At 41.1% G+C, this 22,911-nt stretch overlaps 1 protein-coding gene across 1 annotated transcript in view; it reads left to right on the top strand.

Moving 5' to 3' along the window:
• The window catches only part of LOC127383685 (bifunctional heparan sulfate N-deacetylase/N-sulfotransferase 4), a 100,423-nt gene that overhangs the window by 13,738 nt on the left and 63,774 nt on the right, over nucleotides 1-22,911 (top strand). Inside the window, exon 2 of the mRNA XM_051616992.1 lies at nucleotides 481-1,725. Coding sequence (XP_051472952.1) covers nucleotides 745-1,725 — 981 coding nt within the window. The 5' untranslated portion in view covers nucleotides 481-744. The remainder of the gene's footprint in view (nucleotides 1-480; nucleotides 1,726-22,911) is intronic.

Here is a 22,911-nt window from a genome sequence, read left to right as displayed (position 1 = left end):
TGGAGCAAGTACTCCTACAATTACCAGGATAATTTCTTAGTCTTCTCATGTCCCTTGCTTCGGTTTCATTAGTTTCACAGTCCAACACAGAATTTGTCACCCCTTTTAAAATACGTAGTCCGAGTTTAAAATAGAACATGGCCCAACATTTCACAAACATTTATTTTGTCCTACAATCTTTAGTTATTCCCATTTGCAAGAGCAATGAACCATTTTTAGATCATAAATCCCCATAATGAAGAGATACACATCCTAAAATTTTTTTAGACCTTATTTTTATACCCTAGGAATATGGGAGAGCTGTTTAGTCCAGCTTATTTTAATACATCAAGAACACAAGTAACACAGTGCTCCTTGAACTGTTCATAAACTTCCCTCTCAACTCAGATTACCAGTATCAATCACCATCTTTATTAACATCTATTTTTAATTGCTTTATGGATTTGATTTTATTTACTCCTCTTTCACTGCTTGTTGCAGATCATGTTGAGAGTCCTCTTCATTGATTATTGGCAGCTGCTGCATTCTGCAAAAACCTCTTTCAATTCAGATTTCCGGATCCTTTGACTTGCCACTCCAACAGCTTTACAAGCTCCCCAGAAGCTTCCTAAATGCACTGCAATGGTGACATGAATGTCTTGGGAGGGGAACTGGCACCTCTGCATCTCCTTGTTCCTATGGCACTTTAGGAAAAGAGAACTAAAAAAGCAGCAAGCCAAATAGAAGCTGGAAGTCCCGCAAAAGATGAATCTAATCGTGAAGCTCCGCAGAAGTTTCAGAACGCTGGTCATTCTCCTGGCAACCTTTTGCTTGGCAAGTATTGCCATTTCTGCTTATTACCTCTACACAGGCTACAAGCAGGAAATGACCCTCGTGGAAACCACTGGAGAAGCGGAGTGTGAAGACCTCAAGCTTCTACCATACAGGTCCACGGGGCTGAAAACAGCTAAGCCAATTGATCCATCTAAAACTGATTCCGCTGTCCTTCTGTTTGTGGAAAGCCAGTACTCCCAGCTGGGGCAAGACATCATAGCCATCCTTGAGTCCAGTAGATTTCAGTATCACATGGTCATCGCGCCAGCTAAGGGGGATATTCCCCCTCTCACAGACAATGGAAGAGGAAAATACACACTTGTTATTTATGAGAATATTTTAAAGTATGTATCCATGGATTCGTGGAATCGAGAGCTTCTGGAACAATACTGTGTGGAATACAGTGTTAGCATCATTGGTTTTCATAAAGCCAACGAGAACAGCTCCCCCAGTACAAAACTGAAAGGACTGCCATTGCTGCTTTACAATAATGTAGCTCTCAAAGACTGTGTGGTGAACCCTCAGTCTCCCCTGCTGCGCATTACCAAAGCGCCAAGGGTTGAGAAAGGTCCACTGCCCGGTGAAGACTGGACAGTCTTCCAGTTCAACCATTCCACCTATCAACCTGTGCTGTTAACCGAGCTGCAGACCTCCAGACCACCCCCTGCAGGACTACCCAAGGCTGCTCTGTATGCCACTGTCATCCAAGACTTGGGGCTTCATGATGGGATACAGAGAGTCCTGTTTGGAAACAACTTGACCTTCTGGTTGCACAAACTGATCTTCATTGATGCCCTCTCTTTCCTGTCAGGGAATAAGCTTACACTGTCCTTGGATAGGTACATTCTGGTTGATATAGATGACATCTTTGTTGGGAAGGAGGGAACGAGGATGAACATCAAGGATGTGAAGGTAAGGCAAAAACTGGGGGAGTAACTTCGCATATACACGTATGTGCAAATGGGATTTTAAAAAGAGATACAGCTTGAAAAGCTGGCAAGCTGCATTCCCTAGTGAAGGCTGGAAGTGCACAAGTGTAGCTAACAGATCCAGAAACCATCACCTGAGAGTACTTTAAAAGCCTGTTTACTCAGGTACATAGACAGATGCATTCAGGGACAGGTACACTGTGCTCCATGGAAGTGGCCTCATACAGTCACTCTTAGAGTGAATGTACTGGCAGCCCCTTGCTTATATAGGCTGTGCTCAAGGGCTTCACCCAGAGCACCTGGGTAACAAAGGAGATTTTATACCTCACACTGCAGGGTCTTCCTTCAAACTACATAAAAGTATCTCTGTTTCTGCAGCAAGTTTGCTGCCAAGATAGCTGAATTTCTAGGTAACACCTGTTTTACACTGCATTTCCCTATACACATACAGACATACATATGTATAAATGTGGCATATATATAAGATAATTTATGGGCATTTTCTGTATTCCTACTTCTGAAAGATAGGCAGAACAATAGAAGATGATTGTCTTTTTGAATCTCACAGAACTGACACTATGCTTAAAAATAACAAAAAGAGCAAAAGGAAAAATGCCTGAAAATGTTACAGTCACATTGTGACTTAGAAGAATTAGCAGGATAACTTTCATTAGAACAGCAGATAAGCATTTAAAATGACCAGTGACAGGATGGAAGCATAACTTACACTTCAGCAAATTACATAACCATCTGATATGGTGAAAAGCCCATGGACTGTTCTTCAGGGGCTCTTTTAAACTTATTTTCATAGTCTATAGTATCCAGGGACATAATTAGATTCGTTCAGAGTAATTTTGAATGATGTGTGTAACCAGGAAAGATTAGACAGAACTCAATAGCATGACAGTTATTTCCTTGCAATTTTCCACATGTGGGAATAGTCATATTCAGAGATTAACTGAAGTTCCTCAGCAAGCAACATCACATTCTCAAGCCTTTTTTCTAGAGGTTTCTTTCCTGTAAACACCCTAATGCTTTCATGAGCAGTAAGCAAACATTTTGTTTTTAAACTCAGATTTCTATTTTGTTTCTTAATTCTTCTTTCGGTTTCTACAACTTCTATATTCATTTGCCTCCCTATCCAGATAATTTTGAGGGGTATGAGAACACCCAGGAAAAGCAGCAGTCTTAGATACAATTCAAACACTGCAGCACATCAGAGTAGTTTGGATTATTCAATCAGCCAAACCAGGTGTATAAATGCTCATCAGGGCTGATTTCTAGCACCAGACACTGCAAGTGCCTGATATCTTGAGATCTGAGCACTGTGCTGAGGGATCAAGTGCTCTCTCTCTCCCTCTGGAAATATATGGTAAAATGCTCTGAAAAATAGCTTGTATAGAAGAGGAAATTAACTGAAAAGGCAATTGTGGAACAAGTTTTCAGCAATAGCTTTCCGCCAGCACATTTTTGAGAGCATCTTTTCCTGCTGTGGTTTTCTCCACTAAGGAAGTCTATTATTCTGCATTGGTTAAAGAGCCCCTGTTACTACAAGAAGAGTGTCCACACAGAGACACTTGGAAATTCAAATCACACTTTTGACTGGAAAAATCTCCCTAGGCAGAAAAAAACCAAGTCCCCTCCATTATTATCTGGTGATCAACATCACCAGGCAAACCTTTCCACCTGCACCTGGCAGAGCAGCCAGGCTTCGTTGCTTATTGTAGGAGACACTGCAGAAAACTCCAGATCCAGGGGCTTGAGTAGGAGCTGGATGGCAGAACCATCACTGTTAAAAGCATTCAGCCTCATTTTCATATGCTGCACACATTTACCCATCTGAAAACCAGGCAGTGACACTGCTGCATATCTTGGAAATAACAAGAGAGATAGCATCTGCTAGGATTCAGACTTCTTTTTAAATTATTTTGTTAAAAGAACGTGTGCCGAGTCTTCTTTTTATAGACTATGTTTGAGTCAAGGTCTGAAGGGAAGCTTTCATTCTTCCTGTTTCTCCAGTGCTAAACCAGCAGCCCACTTCCATTGTAAAACCACCAATAGTCTCACTCACAGGATAAACCCCCTCTTCATCTCAAACAACAAATCATACCACAAACATCAAGCATGGGGAGAAATCTTCTGCAGGCACAGACTCAGGACCAACTTGCCCATCAAGAGCTCTTTTGGGAACAATAAAACTTTGTCTTCCTTTTCAAGGATATTCACACAGACATCCACTCTGCAACTCAATCATCTATTAATATTCTGTCCCTAACATCACAGGTTTCATTTCAAATGAGTTACCCGGTACAGATTTGTTCCTCAGGGTCTTTCACAAGCACTTGGTACACAGATCAGTCCATTCTTATAGATTGGACATTCCCAGAATGCATTAACATTCAAACCAGGACGCTTGCTAATGAACATAACACTGAAATCAGAGTGTACTTTGGTTAGTTTACAGTAAAGGATAATTACAGCCAGTTAGAGAACAATCTCCTAAGTCACTTGGGGAAGGAGGCAATTAAGAACCAGTGGGCCTGCTTTCACCCCTCAAGGCAGAACAGCAGCTTCTTTGCTTGAAAGGCAGAAATAGCAAAGGGAGACAATATTTAAGAGGCTGATATTTAAGAGATGTCAAAGTATTGCCATGCAGTTTGAAGCAGTGGCTGTGGCCAGCTGCTCAGAGATGGCTGTACTTTCACAGCAGGTGAGAGGCTGTTTCTGACCCTCCCAGAGCTTGGGACAGGTTGTGCCCAAACCCAAAACCACAGATAAAAATCCCCCATAGCCTGCATTTATAATATACACCTCAAAACAAATGTCATCCTGTCCCCTGCAACACAAGTTTAAAACACCAGTATTGCCAGTATAAAGGAAAAGATTTGTTATTTTCATCATGGTTTCACAACAAAACGAGCACCATCTAAAGCAGCGCTTGTAATGAAACAATTTCTCAGCACAGTACAGTCCACTTGCATTATGACATACCACTGCTTCCCCAGTTCCTTCAGTTCCTAACATTTGTGACTGTGAACAGTGTATGTTCACTTTGCAGAGTTACATTGACTCTGTGTTAGGCTCTCCTAAGGTACCAGGCACATCCGTGTCCCTTGGGAATGCTTTCAGGCATGGCAGATTCCCAAATGCGTGCCAGAAAACTGCAAATGAACAGTCACACACCTCCTGAACTGTACAAAAAATACAACTAAACAACATCACTCTGTTAAACCTCTTAGTTGTTTCCTTCCAGCAACCAAAAGTATAGTAACTGCCAACCCAAAGGAGACACAACCAGCAGTGGGTCTGCTGATAACAGCATTGGTATGTAACAATAGACAGACAAGTAGCACTGCTCCTGGTTAATTACTTCCTGCAACACCAATGTTTTTATCCCCTCACAAAGCTGTTTCTCAATTAGGTGCTTCAGAGATATATATAGTTTTCTAAAGAGTGGCATGAGCGAGAGAAACAGAGATTAGAGAACAGAGTTATTATGGGCTCTGTTTACCACAAAAGATCTCCTATTCCCTTGTATTATAGAAGTTGAGCAAGGTCATATCATGCTAAGGAATTAAGCAGGAACTCAGCAGAGCCACAGAAAGCTGTTTTCCCAGGCTTTGTGGAGATCTATCTTGAGCATAGTGAGCTTCTGCAAATGAATGTCTTCCCTCCTGTCGCTATATTAGCTCACTGCTTGATTTTAGAAGACAAGACTCAAGAGCTCATCAACTAGCTGGCAGAATTACTGAATTTGTGTACTTGCATATTATACTGGCTCTACACCACACAGCAAGTTCAGGATCACTGGCATCAGTGAGTTAACAAAAAACCCCTCAAAACATCTGGTTATGCTGTATCTGAGATTGCCATACAGAGAGAACAATACTTTTACCTTTCAAGGTTCCTTTTAACTGAGCACAAACAGAGCTGCACTACCCAAACAGGTACTAAAAACTTGATTTCCATTATTTTGTTGCTGTAGTGTGAACTAGTACAAAATTTACTCACCCAGGAAGAGCTGGATGCAGCAACCAGGGCTTTCCCAACACCCTTCACAAACACATTTTCTATTGTTAACACAAAACCTCTGCAACATCACAATACAAGCTAAAGCTCTTACTTGTTAATAAATAAGCTGAACTAAAAGCATTAGCCTTTCACTTTCTACCCTCTTTTTAACTCCAGGGTTTACACTGCACTGCAGCTTCCCTTCTATAGCCTTCTTTCAGGTGGACTCTCTCAGGAGCCACCTGCTTCCCTCTCTTCACCCACTCTCCCAGCTGGAGCTAATAATCAAAGGGAAATCGCTCATCCCAGCACTATCATGTTACAGAGCCCCTTTCTCTAAAACCTACACTTGTCTTTTCTGTATTCCCTCTAATTTTTGGCATAAGGGCAGGAGCATCCCTGTGCTCTCTTGAGACCCAATAAAATGACAAGGCAATGTTTGGGAATGTCCCCTGTGTTACTGCCAAATGCAGTCTCTCTTTCTCCTTGCAGCACTGAACAGCCCATCTGCATTCTCTCTCCTTCTTCCACTCTGAGCTTCAACCCACTTACTTCAGTAGAAATAAGAGTTACATTAATCTCTGACATCTCCTCACTTCCACAAGTCTGCACTTTGTCTTTGACCTTCACCATCATTAAAATGCCTTGAACACTTAGAAGCTGTGATTTCTTACCCATTTTAGTATTTTAAAGACACAAATTCACGTTGGAGTTGCATCTTTTCTGATAATTCCAAATTAAAGAACACTGGCTGAGTAGGAGGCTGAACTCAATAACTGAATCTCTCCAGCATGTGCTTCTTCTGAGCTTTCTGCAAGGACAGTTGCCTTCAGGTGGAATAATTAGAAATGTCTGGACCACATCACCAGGCATGGCAGAATGATGGTCAGTACAAAGCTGTGGGTGGGCACAGGGTGGATAAACATCTCTGTGCAACTGTGTGCAAACCTTCCTCCCTGTCCATGCAAAGCCTAAATGGCCTTTGAAAAAGGAATTTAATAAACCTTTGTAGATCAATGCTTGTTTGGTTCTGCTGGGATGCTTCTAGTGCTCTTTGGAGCTGGTGGTACAGGCCCAAGCCAGGCATGTGGGTGAGGAAGCTCTATTTAACAGCAGACAGGAAAACATTTCTGCATCCCTTTGCAGAATTTGGCATCTAGGTTCACAGAATAACCCAGAATTAAGAGTCAGGGAGGATTATAGTGGATACTTGGATTTCTAACTCAGGTTTCTGAAGAGTTTATTTGGATTCTCTACTCTCTTGTACCCATCCTACACTCACACGCAACTGCAGGGAATATTATAGAATCATCATAGAATGGTTTGGGTTGGAAGGGACCTTCAAGATAATCTAGTTCCAACCCCCCTGCCGTGGACAGGGACACATCCCACTAGGCCAGGTAGCTCGAAATCCCATCCTTGAACACTTCCAGGAATGAAGCATCCACAACTTCTCTGGGCAAGCTATTCCAGTGTTTTACCACCCTTTATGATGGGAACTACAGCAGCCCAATACCTCAATATGCATCCATCACTTCCAAACGTACTCAATATCAATCCCCAAAATCCCCAGTGCTTGAGCCAAATTTGAAACTCCTGGTGCTATAAATAGGCACTGGAAGCAAATCTTTTCTCTACTGTTCTTTCATCTGAGGCTTTTTCCTTCAGCAGAAGCTGCAGACAGCAATTGCTTCCTTGTTGATAATGTGAGATACAATAGTCATCCCTGTAGCCTTTTTATAATAATAAGCTGCCAGTAAAGTAACCACACCAATGGACAACACATGGAGAAAGTAAAACCAGAAGATGTATGAGCATAGGAAGCTGAGGAGACAGCCAAGCATTAGGCATTATAGGCTGTGCTGGCCTGCGTCACCTTTTAAAGAACTTGAGAGTGGCAGTGAAGAACACACTGAAGTGAATTTCTGGAGTTCCCACTTTTGGATAGTCTTAAATACTTTAAAAATTAATTTAGAAAGCTGCTGAGAAGGCATTACAAGAAAAATGTAATAATCCAAAAATCTTTTTAAAAATGCTAGTGTCTGTTCCATTCTGCTTCAGCAGAGATGACAGTTCATTCAGTATTTTCCTTGTTCAGGTCTCTTGAATCACCCAGTTCTTTCTGCAATAATGTGAGTGTTGAATACTGCTCAAGTGCCTTGTCAAGACACAGCACACAAAGTGTTTCATACCCTTTTTTTCAACAAAGCCTGTTCTTCCATTCAGAATGTCAGTACTGGTGTAGTTAAAAGCCATAATTCCTTTGCCACCAGCAAAACATTAATTTTTCTCCTTGGTGGCCTGGTGGGTAGACTGTCTGTCCAAGTACCCTGCCTGAATTATAATGGATTTGGGGTTGTCTCATCTGCCAGATTTCCCACTGAAGATATGGTAGGTCTTGACAGTGTTTGATATGGTCTTGCCAGAAAACAAATTCTAGTGCCTCTTTCGTTTTGTTAGTTTAGACAATTATGCTCCTTCCAGGTGTCCCACACATCCTCTACCACATTCATTGTCCTGAATATTTGAAAACTCACTGAGTGTTCTCCTCTCCCAGAGGGCACACTGGTTTTTGTCTGGAAGGTTGCAAGACTTCAAGCAATGCAATTTTGTATTGTTTGTACAACACCACAGAATTATAATGAATCTGAAAGTTTGTTTTTATTTTTATTTTCCCAAGAAAAAAGTTTAATCTTTCACAATCAAATGAATTAAAAAAAAACAAAAACAAAAACAGAAAACAAACACAAAACAGAGAAAAATAATTCTTCATTCTCCTAGCTTTTTAACCAGCTGTTAGAACTCAAAAGAACTTTATTTTGAAAAAAATATTAACAATTCTGAAATTGTAAAAAAATAGCACAATGCCTTTTAAAATGTAGAAAGGACAGGGGTTTTCATTTATTGTCTAATACAGAAATACATAGTGCTCACAGCCTGTACTCAGCATCACTGTCTTGTGACACATTCCTTTGTCTAGACTCCCACCAATTTCCTGGATTTGTATTGATTTCTCAAATCCTTTTTTCAAGATAATTCTGAAGGCATAGGCTGCATCATACTGGTGTGTATTTCCAGGATGTATGCGGTACTCTGTTTGATTTAGCTTCATTTAGTTTAATATAAATCCTTTTCATAACATTTAGGGAATCCGTAGGAGCCAAAAACCATGGCTGCTTTATATTGGCCTCTCAAGAGGCCTACATTAACCTGAGTTTTAAAACTGTATATTAGTTAAAAAGGAGCAATAACAATTGCTTCCTGCAGAGCAAAGTAATGCTCTATGAAATGATCAAATAACTTTCTAGAAAGGCTAGCCAATGCAGCCTTAAAGAGCAGTCATAATTATTGCTTTAAAAGCCCTTGATGCAGCAGTAAACACATTACTGCGAATGCCATATAGAATGCAGTTACTTTGGCAGCAGTGTTGTTTAAGTCACTTTAAATATGCCTTTGTCATCCACATGTGAGCAGAGGAAACAACAGTGAGAGCAAAAGCTCCATTTAGTATCACTGACATTATTCAGAGATTTGAAAATAGCAATGCTCAGAAAAAGGGTGACTAGATGGAAGGATGGATGAACAGATGAGGAAATGGACAAAACCCCAAAGAGAAAAGGAGAGCTTTGAAAGTTAAAATATTCAGCAATAATTAACTAGGATTTTTCTGCCCACCTCTCTATCATAATGTAGTATGAAAACAAATCTTCATCTATGTTTGGTTTCAAATTCTTAGATCGATTGATCAACTGCTTGACGGATCTACCTACCTCTACACATAGTCACACAAGTTAAACCACCTACTCCTGTGACTCGTCTATGAATATGGCCATAGATTCCTTCAGTTGATACTTTTACTTCTAATGTTATATGTCTCCACCTGTCTGCTTTCCATACCAGCAGAGTAATGTAAGAGCTTTTAAAAGTTCCTGAATTCCATCTTACGCAGGGAGCACAATGAGAGCCTAGCAAGTGCTGCACTTCAGACACAAGGCTTGGTGCAAACCTGCTTTCTAGTAGATGGACACTCTCTTTTAATTATTATTCCTAAAGATAAACATCACATGTCAGCATGTTGAACTTCAAAACTGGTAGATCATCAACAAATTATGACACCAGGTAATAGGTGCTGGTCTCTTCTCCTGAATAATAAGCAATAGAACAAGATTAAATGGCCTTAAGTTGCATATGGGGCCGTCTGGATATTAGGAAAAATTTCTTCACCAGAAGGGTTGTCAGACACTGGAACAGGCTGCCCAGGGCAGTGATCAAGTCACCATCCCTGGAGGTACCTAAAAGCCATGTAGATGTGGTGCTTAGGGACAGGGTTTAGTGGTGGACTTGGCAGTGCTGAGTTATCGGGTGGACGTGGTGATCTTAAAGGTCTTTTCCAAGGAAGACCAATCAGTGATATCCTTCAAGCTAAACCTCCTGCTTCATTTCAGAAAACAAAAATCAAAACAAACCAAACCAAAAAACTTTGATCAAAACCTGGGATGTGACCATTACTTCTAGAGAGCTGTGCATTCACCTATGGGAAGGTTTAGGCTTTCCCCAAAGGGCTGGACAATTTGCATAGGGTTTCCTTTTCCTCTGGACATACAGAGAGTCCAAATAAGTAAGAGATGTAAGAAAAAATGACCTTTTGACTCCCCTCACAACATGAGTCATGGAACAGTCAGAGTGAGTCATTTATTGCTTTCAGAAGAGTTTGTTGGAGAACAGCGCTCTGCATGCAAACACATTGATTCATCTGCATAAATTCACTTCACAAGAAACTATTTCATTTAGGTCCATGTGTATCTACTTTAACAAACAAAAAAAAAGATAATTATTTCATTGAACATTTGAAAATGTGACAGTTTGATGTAGTTATTTCACTGCTGAAGAGGATGTCTCTGCATCTGAGAGTTTATTTGCAGTGTTCATAAGCACACAAAAATAATTCAATTTGATGAGAAAATCATACTGCCTTTTATGTTTATGTCACCAAATAATATTCTGGTGACTGGCCAAGCAAAAGATGATACAATCATGCAAAGCACTCAGGGTTTGCTGTGAAAGCTGTAATAAATCAGGTGAGGCATTGGAACAGGATGCCCAGGAGATGGTGGAGCCAGTGTCCCTAGAGGTCTTCAAAACTTGGGTGGACGTCATGTTTTGGGAGATGGTTTAGTGATTAGGGGTTGTAGGGCAGATGGTTGAACTTGATGGTCTTGAAGATCTTTTCCAACCTTCATGATTCTACAATTCTATAAAACTTGAAACTCTGTCATTTTCCATCAGATGCAGACTAGTTACACCTGATGGTCAGTTTTTGACCTACGGCCATTGGGACGGTAACTCTCCAGCCCTTTGTGGAGACACAAATCGAGGCTCCCCAGCTTAAAACCAAGAGCACCAATGGCAAGTGATGGCTAAACCTTTCATTATTTGCTGGTGTTTAATACATGTCTCAGGAAGGTCTGGTAGGTTCACCTATCATAGCTGCAATGCCCGCTCCTGTGAACAGGGAGGCACTTGGGAGTCTGGGGCACCCAATGGTGTCCATCAGTCTCTCCTTTTATATCAGACCCTGAGTCAATGCAGGACTGCTCAGACTTTCAAAGGATGATGGTAAGAAACTGCAGCTGGTTGACTCTCCAGCTGCCAGTCTCCTGAATCAGACAAACATCTGTGCACACCAGGCTGGCACTGCACCAGCAGTACTAATGCTCATCCAAGCACCTGTATCCTCAGATTCCAGGACACACTATTATTGTAGCCTTGTTGCACTGCAAGGCTATTTAGTGATTTAAGCGTGTCATTTCATCTGGACATTTCTCAATTTATAAGGAAATATTAAATATGATAAATTATGTCAGTAGCTATACAGTATATATTATATACAGTGTAGTGCATACAGTAGTTGTACAGAATATATTACAAAAGTTACAAATTTATTACAAGAAATGCCAGGATTAAAAGAAAAAAAAATTAAAAAACTTCAATAGACTTTCATTCTCAAAATTAACAAGACAATGAAAGGATAAGTTACTTACCATTTCCTGCAAACTAATATTAGTAAAAACACTCTGGAGCTTTCTGAACATTGTTTTTATTCATTAGGAATTAGTTTATTACAACACATTGCACGTATTAAGGTTTTCTCATGTAAAACTCCAGCATTTATCATTGATTAAAATAGCATACCATAAAGAGCTCCAGTTCAGATTGGTACAGAAAGAGTACCAAGGCAACCTGGTGTCCTTCAAGTCTCAGAGTTCCCTCAAGAGCAACTTTGCCTGTTTAGAGCTCCAAGTTTGTTTTACCCAGGTCTGTCATCTGAGTCCACAGAGCTCACAGCATTCTTCTTGGATAGGTTACAGTGTACACGGATGCCATTTGGGAAGGGAAGTAGTTTCAGCAGGCTGAAATTCTTGAAGTTCAGTGAAACTTTTTTTCTTCTTCTTTTCTTGACTTGTTTTTTTTGTGAGACAGGATCTCCTGGGATTCCTTTAAAAAAATATAAATCTCCTTTTTTTGTTTAGTTAGCAGTAAGATTTACCACCAGCTGACCAAGTTTAGAGTAGTCTGTTCCTTTCTGAGACCATTCTACTGGAGTGGTAAATCCACTGTCCCACCTCTGTCTCATTTTGAGAAAAGCAGAACCAGTCACCAGCTGTTTTAACTTTCACCTGAAAGAAACTAATGCCACCCCTTGCCCAGACACACTCCAATAGCAAAACATCATCTCAGTGTTAATCTCTGGTAAGATGTTTGCTTGAGGAAATAAAGCAGCAGATTATTTTTTCTCCCTTCAGGAGCATAAATTATAAATACCATTTTCCATCTGTAAATTTCACTCTTTTCTATGTTTTTGTTCTTTCTTCATATTACCAGCACTCTCATAATCTGCTGTTCACATTTTCATCCAGACAGCACCCAAAAAGAAATGCAATTAATGGTGTGATACACACCCAGCTTCTTTAGCACATGGCATCCATGCTGTTTTTAACACTTGTGATTGCAGAAGGCAGAATTAGGTATCTGAGAAAGTTTAATTTTTTAAATGGATGTAGGCATTTAATTGACATTTTTGCACTTACTTTTAAAAGATCACAAATATATCAAACCTAGTAACTACTTCCCAATACTTTCTGATCAAGCTATGGTGAAATTTGAAGAACTAGAGGTAGGATTTTAGTTTTCCTTCCTTCCAACTTGTTTAGCCATTTATCCTTGGACTACACAGGTAAAGAAATCATTCAAAAATGGCAAATTGACAAAGCAGGGGGAAATGAAGTTTATATTCTTGCTGCTCGAGCAGCTTGGACTGCTGCAGTGAAATATTTTCCTGTGGCAAAATGTTGATTTATTAAAGGCAGAATGTTCCACCGGAATGTGATTTAAACAAAATTATATTCTGCCAGCTCATCTGCTCTGACAGGCTGAAGGAAAAGTGGGAAGTTTGAAGAAGATTCTTTTAACCTTTCCAAAAGATCATAATTAAATGTAGCTTTGGAATCACTGATCTTCCAGAAATTAAAAAATGCAAATAATTCACAGTCTAAGAGACTTTTTAAACATGACAATATCCCAGGAAATGGATATTTCAGGTTTTTACTGCCTCTTAATTTTATGTAAAAGCCAGAACCACTCATGTAATTTTTACTCTACATATTAAATTCAAAATATCAATGTTTAAGCAATTTCTAAAAGTTGTCTCAATATTATACTTGAACTGCCTAGATTGCATAAGATGGAATCAAAGTCACAGGCTTCAGGGACCTGTGTTTTTTCACCCCCAAAACACCAGACCTTCAAGTAAAGGCTTTATAAAAATGATTGAATTCACATTTTTGACAACATACCGTATTTGCTTGCCTTCCCTGAAACTCATGGAATATTGGCTCTCAAAACTGTCAGTGATTCCTGAAAGCACAAGTGCTTTTGTGGTTGAGGTCCAATTGTTTTAGCAGGGTAAAGCTCAGTACAATTTTCCATCCCCTGGGTTTTTAAACTCCTCAGAAGTCTGTAGGTCTGAACATTAGTCTGCTCCTTAACAGCATAGGTACCGAGCCAAGATGAGGATTTCTTTAGTTAATAGGAGTTTTGATATTGATTTCAATATCAAGGAGGGTTTGGCCTCAAAAATGTTCTCTGCAAGAGCAACTCAAATCCTGATGTCAGGGCTTTGGAGAGGAGGGAAGAGCTTGGGTGCTCCCTCACCCTCTCTCATACAGCCATAGGCATGGAAAAAAAGAGCTATAAGCAGACAAGCCAGACCTGCTGCTGCTGCCTGAGCATATTGCTGTGAAAGTAGGAGGAGGAAAAAAAAGGCAGGAATCCAGGGTGGGAAAGGGGCTGTAAGATGCCACAGGTAGCAGGCTGTACCAGGGGAAAGGCAGCCTGGTGAAGAACAGGAGAACATGGGAGAGAGGGTCAAGGGGTGAGGATCAAAGGGGACCCTGGATCAGAGGTACACTCTCTCTATTTTCCAGTAATATTTAATCCCTGAGGGCTATATTTGTAACAACATATACTGTAGGTTTTTCAACAAATAAGCACAAATGTTTGGAAATTAATTAAATATACATGGATAAATAAGCATTAATCTAGAAGTATATATAATTAATAGAGGCTAAACACTCTATAATCTTATTAATTTATTAAATCTTTAATGGAGCTGCAGGCAGGTGAACTGCTGTGGCTATGCTCTGCATGGTTAATAATGATAATAATAACAATGATTCATCTTCAGCTGCAGAATGTGAATTCTTTAATATAAAAGCTCTGCATGTGTCTTCCTAGTAACATATCCCAAGATTTATGTGCATCATAAACAAATATGTCTGTGGTATTACAAAGTGTAATTCCACTGTATTTGTTATTAGGAAAGGGAATAAGGTTTCCCATATACTCTCACTATTATTTCTCTTGTAACTAGGAACGTGCTGCCAGTACATTATCAGGAAATAAAAACTACCTATCACTGCTGTAAATATTGTGAGGTGGGTGTAACAGAGCAGTTCTGTGGTTAAGGATTGGAGGTGATTTACTCTTAGCCTTCAGGCAGCAGGAACATTCCAAAGCTCAGCAACAGGAGGCAAAGCCTTGGACTAGTGACACCTTGTCATTTGTTTGCGTCATATAGGGAAACATTTTGAGTTGATGATGAGCACACAGATTTCAGAGGATAAGGAGATGCCAAAGGGATGTTTAGAAATTTCCAAACATCAGGATTTCAGCTGAGACTCACATGTAAAATTATCTACATTTGACCTACCTTTTATCTCTCCTTCCAAGATTTTGTGAAGGGTAAGAGGAAATTCCCTTCTTTTCCCTTGTGTACTGAGAGAGGATATTACAGTGAACTAAGCCATAGGGGAAAAGAAACTGTATTTGGAGAAGAGAGTTTATTACTCTTTTACCATTATGGTTCACACTGGGGAGCTCGGCCAACAAGCCCCTGTACATTGCACAGGGCATTCTCTGAAAGCAAGAAAGTCCCTCTGTTGACATGAGGGTACAACGGGGCAGGACTAGAGTAAAATCAGTTGAAACAGTTTAACTCACTGAAAGTGTTGGGGGAAGAGTTTTGGCCAAATCATCAATTTTCAGAAGCTCGTCTTCACTTTCCTCTGATGATCTATTGAACAATGTTCTGTGCTCTGCCAGTGCAAGAGGACAAGCTTGTGAAAAGCCACAATTCATTGCAATATGTAGAGACACAGGTATGTGTCTATACATCTACATGGATGCAAACAGGCAGGAAAAAGCTCATTATTGAGATGGTTAAAACCAGTCTTCTAATATGCTTCTGCCATTAAACTGATTTAAACCAGCTGATATTTGCAATAGGGAACATTTCTGGCTTTGTTTAGTAATTTCAGTGGCTGGATGCTTGTGCTATAGCTTCAGAGAGGAAAGGTTTGAGGTGTGCCCAAACCGCAGCAGAGGAGAGAGAGGACAAAGCAGGTGGAATGCAGAGTCCATAGGAGAGCTTGAGGAATAATGAAGATTTTCTGTAATGGAAAATTTCCACTTATCTTTTAGCTATTCCTCATCTTACAGTTGTAAGTTTGAATGTACGCCTTGTCAAACAAACCCTTTTGAGTAGCAGAGCATTAGCCAAGTAAGCCAGGTCAGAACAATCCAGTATTTGTGATTTTTAAACAGCTATTCCAATATAAAATAAAATTATGGCACTCCCTCACAGCTAGGAGAGTAATAGAACCTCTCATTCAGAAGTGAGTGGGAAATCTAGTGTGGCACCTATAATTAAAAGGTTGATACTTTGCTGCACATATTTTTCTCAGTTTAATGACCCTAAGTTACATGGATTCATACTTTACACTGCTAGTAGCTACACAGTTTTTGATGGGAATATTTAGAGAGAAAAGTACTACCTCTAATGACTAAGATCAAAAGCAACTAGATGTAAAAGTTAACTGGCTCAGTAATGCCACTTTCTGCCTGCCACCAAAACACATGCAAATGGCTCTGAAATAGGAACACTTTTAAAATAAGAAACAAAACAAATATTCTCCCCCACAACATTTCTGTGCATCTTTTGTTTTCTTAAATAACACTATGCAAGCATTTAATGTGCTGATGAACTTGGCTTTCTTCACTCTTCCTATGTGCTTAAAAACTTACTCACCATGAAGACTGACAGCTGGTGTTCTTGCATATGCAAGAACAGAAAAAACCCCAACATTCAGCTATGGTGAGACTTACTAAAGGACCACAAACACAAACATTAGAAACACTCATTTTCACTGTATTATTGTTGTCAACAGACATTACTATGCCTGGAATACATACTCTTCAAGGGCGTGGGTTGAATCTTTCACCAAAAGCTATTCCCTGTGGAAGGCTCTGTATACCACAGGAATGTGCTCTCCTAGAAATAAGAAGTTGGGGAAAAGAATACAAAAATTCAAAATTATATTCCCATTCTCTTCCAAGCAGCCAAGACGACTGTCATGGAAGACATCAGCAAATACTCTCTGAGTAAAAAGTACTTACTGGGAATGTTTACTCTCCCTTCCAAATAAGCCATTCGGTCAGTGACTTGGTCAGTCACAGCATAGCCCTGCATTCTTCCTGTGTAATTTAGAAAATGAGGCCTGAGGAGCTTGAAGAGGGCCCCAGCACACCTTTCTACCAGGAAATACTTCACAGACACATGATGCTTGGGGAAATTCAATGCATTCCAACACCAAAAAAGGTTGTTTGTCAGAAGCATTTTAGAAGCCCTGAGGATGTCATCCCTGTCAAGAATGATTTAGTGGTATCCAGAAAGGGATGAGTTCCATCAGACAGTAGGAAATTCACCCAAAGTCTCTTTTTCTCTCTGGTGGCTGAAGTTCCCTGCCAGATCTCCCACTGATGGGGTAAGAGAGCAGCTACTGTCCTTGCTCAGGGTCTCCTCCAGAGCACAGTGAGCCAGCCTGTCCCCTTCCCTGCTCAGGGGGCTTGGGACAGACTGACTTGCCATGAGCACCTACACAAGGTTAAGCTGGGAGGGCCAGAGGGAACCACTGAGATAATTTGGTGTGACATCCTAAATAACACAGGGTGTAGAAACTCATTCAGCGATCAGAGCATCCAGCTTCATCTGTCACAACTGGCAGAAGCCTGGGCTTGTGTGCTGCCCCTGGATCTGCCTTGGGTTGTGGTGCCAGGTGGAAGGTCTTACTGTTAGCAGAAGTTTCCTTCCTAGGAAGTCACTGGAAGGGTTGAAAGAGTTCTTTATAGTTTTAGACAATTACCTTGTACTGCTTGAATTTCTCAAGGGTGCAGGTTTGAGTTTTTTCAAGTCCCAAATCCAGAGTGATGTGAAGAAGGGCAGTACTTCAGTTTTGCTCTGAGCATAATTTTACCATTTTTTGGGAAGGTGTAGTGATACTTTTTAACTGTACATCTATGACCTGAAGCACTTCCTCTGGCTCTTGGAGAGATGCGTTCTCAATTTTCCCTAAAATAATTTTGTTTTATGAAAAAGTAACCTACTGGAACCTCTGAAATGGCTGGTTTCAAATTGTCAGTATCATTTGGTGATGTGGCTTGATTTCACTCAAGAATATACTGGTCTTTGATGTGTCTATTCAAGAGAATTGAGTAGAAAGTTACCACAGGTGCTGCCATTTTGCTTTGGATCTTCCAGGTTCCTTCTCTGGACTCCTTACTATGCTGTCTTCAGGTACTGGGAAGGATAATAAGACAGTGGTAAGCAGGATTTTGAACCCATCCTCAAGAACAAAACAGGCTTTCTCTCCCTCTACTCTAAACTTGAAGGACATGGGGATGGCACAAGCAGTCTGGCCTCTGGTAAAAGAGATAGAACATTTACCTTGCAATTCCCTTGTCATTTTGCAGACTTTTCCCATTCCAGTTAACAAACAATATCAAAAACACTGAAGGGAGCTCCCTAGCTATTGCAAGACAGCATCACCAAGAAGGCAGAAAGGTCAAAAAAGTTAAGCTCTGCTACAGAAGGATCAAACATCTCCCAAATATTAAGGAGGAACACTTAATCCTAGTGATTTTTAAAGCACATCCTTACCCATCAAGATTTTGCAAACTCCAGTTTTCACAATAACTGATAAAACATGGAAGTCTCCACGGGCCCACCAGGAAAAACTGAGTGTTAGGAGTTTCCTAGTGAACCCTCCTTTTGTTCAAGAGCAAAGAAAAATGTTGCCTTGGCACGGATTCCTGTGAGCCTATGCAATTTTAGACTCCCTTTCTAGCACAGTTACACTTTTTACGGACTGCAGCTCAATTTCTAACTGCAATCATTTGGGGATGAAAGGGATCTATAAAACTAACAGACTGATGGACTACAAGCTGGGCTTTGTGTAAAATAGAAGCATTCCTAGATCATTGGAAGTAAATACAAAGGACACTGCTTGATATGGGGATGTTACTTGTAACTCAGTCAAGAAATACTCCACAATAATTTAAAATTGTTGTGGGATCTCAATCTTAAGGCACTTTTTACTTCACCCCAAAAGAACACCAGACAATGCTCTTTATTGTTTGGTTTTTTTTACAACCAAATGTGAATTTTTCTACCTGTTCAGGACTTACCTTCCTCTCCCCCATGTAAAGGGGCATGGTTTAGTGGTGGACTTGGCAGTGTTGGCTTAGTGGTTGGACTCAATAATCCTATGATTCTATGGTGTCTCATTAACTTGGACTCCCTGGTTTCCCATTTTTACAGTGGCCAATGGACAGACTTGCAGAGGAAAATAATAGATCACAGACACAGCTGGTGCATAGGTGCTAGAAGTGATGTGAAAGGTGTATAGAAACCATTTGAGTGAATGATCTGAGACTCCCATTGCATACTTTAGAAGAAATTATAAGGAAAAATAGCAAATGATGATAAGAAAGACAAAAAAATTTGAAAAGTCTGCATCCTGAGCAGATAAGTTTAAAGATGTTTGTTCACAGATAAAAAAAGTGCTGAGGAGAGCTTCTGCATTTCTGTTCAGACCTTTGGCATCTGGGTATCTTAGACATTCCCATTTTTTTACCACTGACAGGATCAGAGAAATTAGTAACTGCTGTGGTTCCCCTCCCAGTCTGGAAGCTTTAGAAGCCCTTCATTTAAACATACAGAGACACCTTCTTAAGGCCACTAGATACATCCATCATCACACAAACACACCCATTTATGAAAACTGAAGGACAGATCTGAATTTTGAATATATCACCTTTGTTCCAATCTCTCCTTTCTGATTGAATGTGTGTTTTAAAAAAAAGCTCAATTCCACCACAAAGCATATTCATCAGTTAGCTTTTAAGTAGTAAATTTAAAGTAGAGATTTGAGACTGCTGGGTAGTTCAGAACTTTGAGATAAATGTCCATGATGAGAATTTCACTATTATTTTTTTTTTATGACAAGGTTATCCAAGTAAATGTTTTCCAAGGGCAGTAAAGAAGCAGAAAACCACTCTGATTAAGCCTTAGTACATCCAAAACCATAAATTAAAGAAGATAAATAAGGTAGCCTCCATTAGTCCAGCCCTAAATAATTTATATAGGAGTGCCCACCTATAAAAGGTTGGTGTTTTTTGTTGCTGGGTTTTGTTGATTATTTTTTTTTTTGCTTAAAGAAGCAATTCTGAACAACCAAGAAACAAGAGAAAGATAGCATATACAACTAAAAGAAAATGCAGCTGTTGATGTTGCTCATCCTTTACTATGTATTTGTATTGTACCAAAGAGGAGACTTTCATAATTTTCTAGCAGGGCCCAAACATTACTTGAGAGGAATGGTAAATACCAGACTTGGTGTTTTACCAACACACTGTGCAGCAACAGGGTCACAACTGCTGAACATGAATTTTTAATTAATATACTATTTTAAATCTTGCCGTTGCCCCTTTGTCCCTTTAGAGCATCAAGACGGTTTTCCCGTTCAGTATTTTGGGGTTGGTTTGGGTTTCTTTGTTGTGATTGATCAGAGCTAGATGATGGATCTGCCTCTGCCTTCCTGGCCTCTCTGCTGCTAGCACTGCAACAGAACTGCAGATGGACAAACACCCCCCTGCCTCATGTGGCTCTGGGTACAGAATAAGGTGTAAGCATCTCTGCTTTCCTTGTATGGCTAAGAAGTGCAGCTGTGGGCAGCATGGAGCTGGGGCTTTTTGCTCTTTGGGCAGCAGACAGCTTCTGAAAGGAGCAGGGAACAGCACTTTGTGCTTCTCGGGCAGCAGGCAGCAACATTATCAAACTGCAAGGAGAAACAGCCTTCATCTCTGCGGAGGGCTGGGACACTTATCCTGGCAGGAGAAAGGCCCTCCAGGCACGCCACACAGCAGGGGAAAGCACTGACTAGCTCCTTCTCCAAACTGTCATTCCAAGGCTGAGTTAGAGGCAGGCTACGGGCAGGAGAAGCCAGCTTAGCAAGGGGGCAGCTTCCGGCCACCGAGATCTGCCGTGAACTCAAACTCTGAGGTGGGAGAGCATTGGATCTCAGGTCTGAGGTAGATCCAGGCACAAGACAAATATAGACTGCTATGTCCAAGGGGAGAAGGAGACCTGCTGGAGCAAGTCCAGAGGTCTGGGTCACAAAGCCAGTCAGGGGGCTGGAGCACCTTTGCTATGAAGACAGACAGAGAGTTGGGGCTATTCAGCTTTGAGAAGGGAAGGCTCCGGGGAGACCTTATAGAACTTTCCAGTACCTGAAGAAAGGTGAGGAGGGACTTTTTACAAGGGTATGGAGGGACAGGACAGGGACTAATGGCTGTAAATTAGAAGAGGGGAGATTTAGGTTAGACAGTAGGAAGAATGTTTCCTGTGAGGATGGTGAGACACTGGCACAGGTTGTCCAGAGAAGCTGTGGCTGCCTCATCTCTGGAAGGGTTCAAAGGCCAGGTTGGATGGGGTTTGGGAGGACTGATCTAGTGGGAGGTGCCCCTGCCCATGCAGTGGGTTGGGACTAGATGATCTTGAAGGTCCCTTCCAACTTTTCAACTCAAGCTGTTCTGTGATTCTGTGAGATTATGATGAGGAAGCAGCAGAGAAAGTTGCAGACTCCATCTGTTTTTCAGACAAGCCTCTCTTAACAAATGGCTACCTTTACTGACTGCCTGGAGGTAACCAAACCACTGCAGCTGAATAACTTAAAAGGGAGAGAGTGGGGAAATCTCACCTTGCAGCATATTTCCCAGCATGGTCTGCAACAACAGGAAAGGGTGACGGACAACACGTAGATTCTTCAGTTCCTTCCCAGAAAGCTGAGCTATTACTGCAGCTGTTAAATCCTGGCTCCAATGATAGTTCGTCATAATGTTAGTGCTAATGTTTCTGTCACAGTACAAACAAGGAAAAAAGGGCTGTGTCCTTACAAGGACACTGTACCTGGCTTGTAATCTCTTTCAGAGAATCAAGTACTTACCACAGTTTCCCACTGAGAGGGCAGGCGGCCTGGGAGAAGATGGGAGAGCTGTTTAAATTAGACTCAGCATTCTTGATTATGTTTGTTTTAAAAACTGTATCAAGATCCTTCACCTACAGCTGGTAGATTACCTTCTCCTGATTTCCAAGTCTGAATATCATGCCTTCGAGAAATTTCTTTTGCTGAAAATGCTGAAGCATTGGAAAAATCAGAATTGATAAGAAATACATTGATATAGAAGGGACTCTAAGCCCTTCCACTGTTCTGCTCAAAGTGCCACCAGCTCCTGTCCCTGCTCCATGCAGCCTGAGGGAAGGGATCCTGGTCAGTGCCAGCAGGTTCCCCCCCACCCCACAGCCACAGGGAACCACCACCTGTTCTCAGCTTGGGCACATGCTGGTTTTTCCCCTTCCAAGATTAGTCAGCAGATTGGGTTAGTATTCCTAAAAATAATCATAGAAGCAGACTGGTTTGGGTTGGAAGAGACTTGAAGATCATCTAATTCCAACCTCCCCAGCATGGGCAGGGACACCTCCCACTAGATCAGGTTGGCCTGATGGCCCACCATCCAGCCTGGCCTTGAGCACTTCCACAGATGGGGCTTCCACAGCCTCCCTGGGCAGCCTGTTCCTTCAGAATCAGTAGTGACTTTTATCAAAGGCTCTCAGTGATTTCCCAGGAAGGCTGTAAATCTTTTCAGTGGGCAAAGCCAACATCACAGAGTAGTCACTGCTAGCAGGTGAGCTCTGCAGCCACACCCAGCTCCCACGGTGCCAGCAGCAGGTCCCCTGGCTGCTGACCACCATGCCTAATGCCTTTGATCCTCCCCAGCCAGATACTTCTGGAATCAATTGCATTGACTCACCTATGTGGTCCTGATTAAAATAAACCCTGCTTTTTATTAATGCTCTTTATTTTTAATTTACACTTTTTGCCCTGTTAGACTAGCCCCTTGCTCTTCATTTGAGCTTTTTGTTGCTGGATCTTCTAACAAGTACAAAATACTTGGCTATGAATGCCTTTTTCCCAGAAGAGAGACTGAATAATTGCCATGGCTATTTATATATGTGCACCCACACGTGTGGCTGGTCGAGGTGCTCTCCCTGCCTGTGCCGCTGTCATAGCATCATCTGTCCTGTGCTACCTCTTGAGTTCTCAAGTGATGTCATTAGCCAGTCATGCCTAGCTGGTAAATTTGGTGTAGTATCAGCCCATTCCTCTCCTTCAGCTGAAACTAGCCAAACCTTTACCAGCACAGA

This window comes from Apus apus, chromosome 4, assembly GCF_020740795.1.
Source record: "Apus apus isolate bApuApu2 chromosome 4, bApuApu2.pri.cur, whole genome shotgun sequence".
NCBI lineage: Eukaryota > Metazoa > Chordata > Aves > Apodiformes > Apodidae > Apus > Apus apus.
This window is presented reverse-complemented; position numbering and strand designations above follow the sequence as displayed.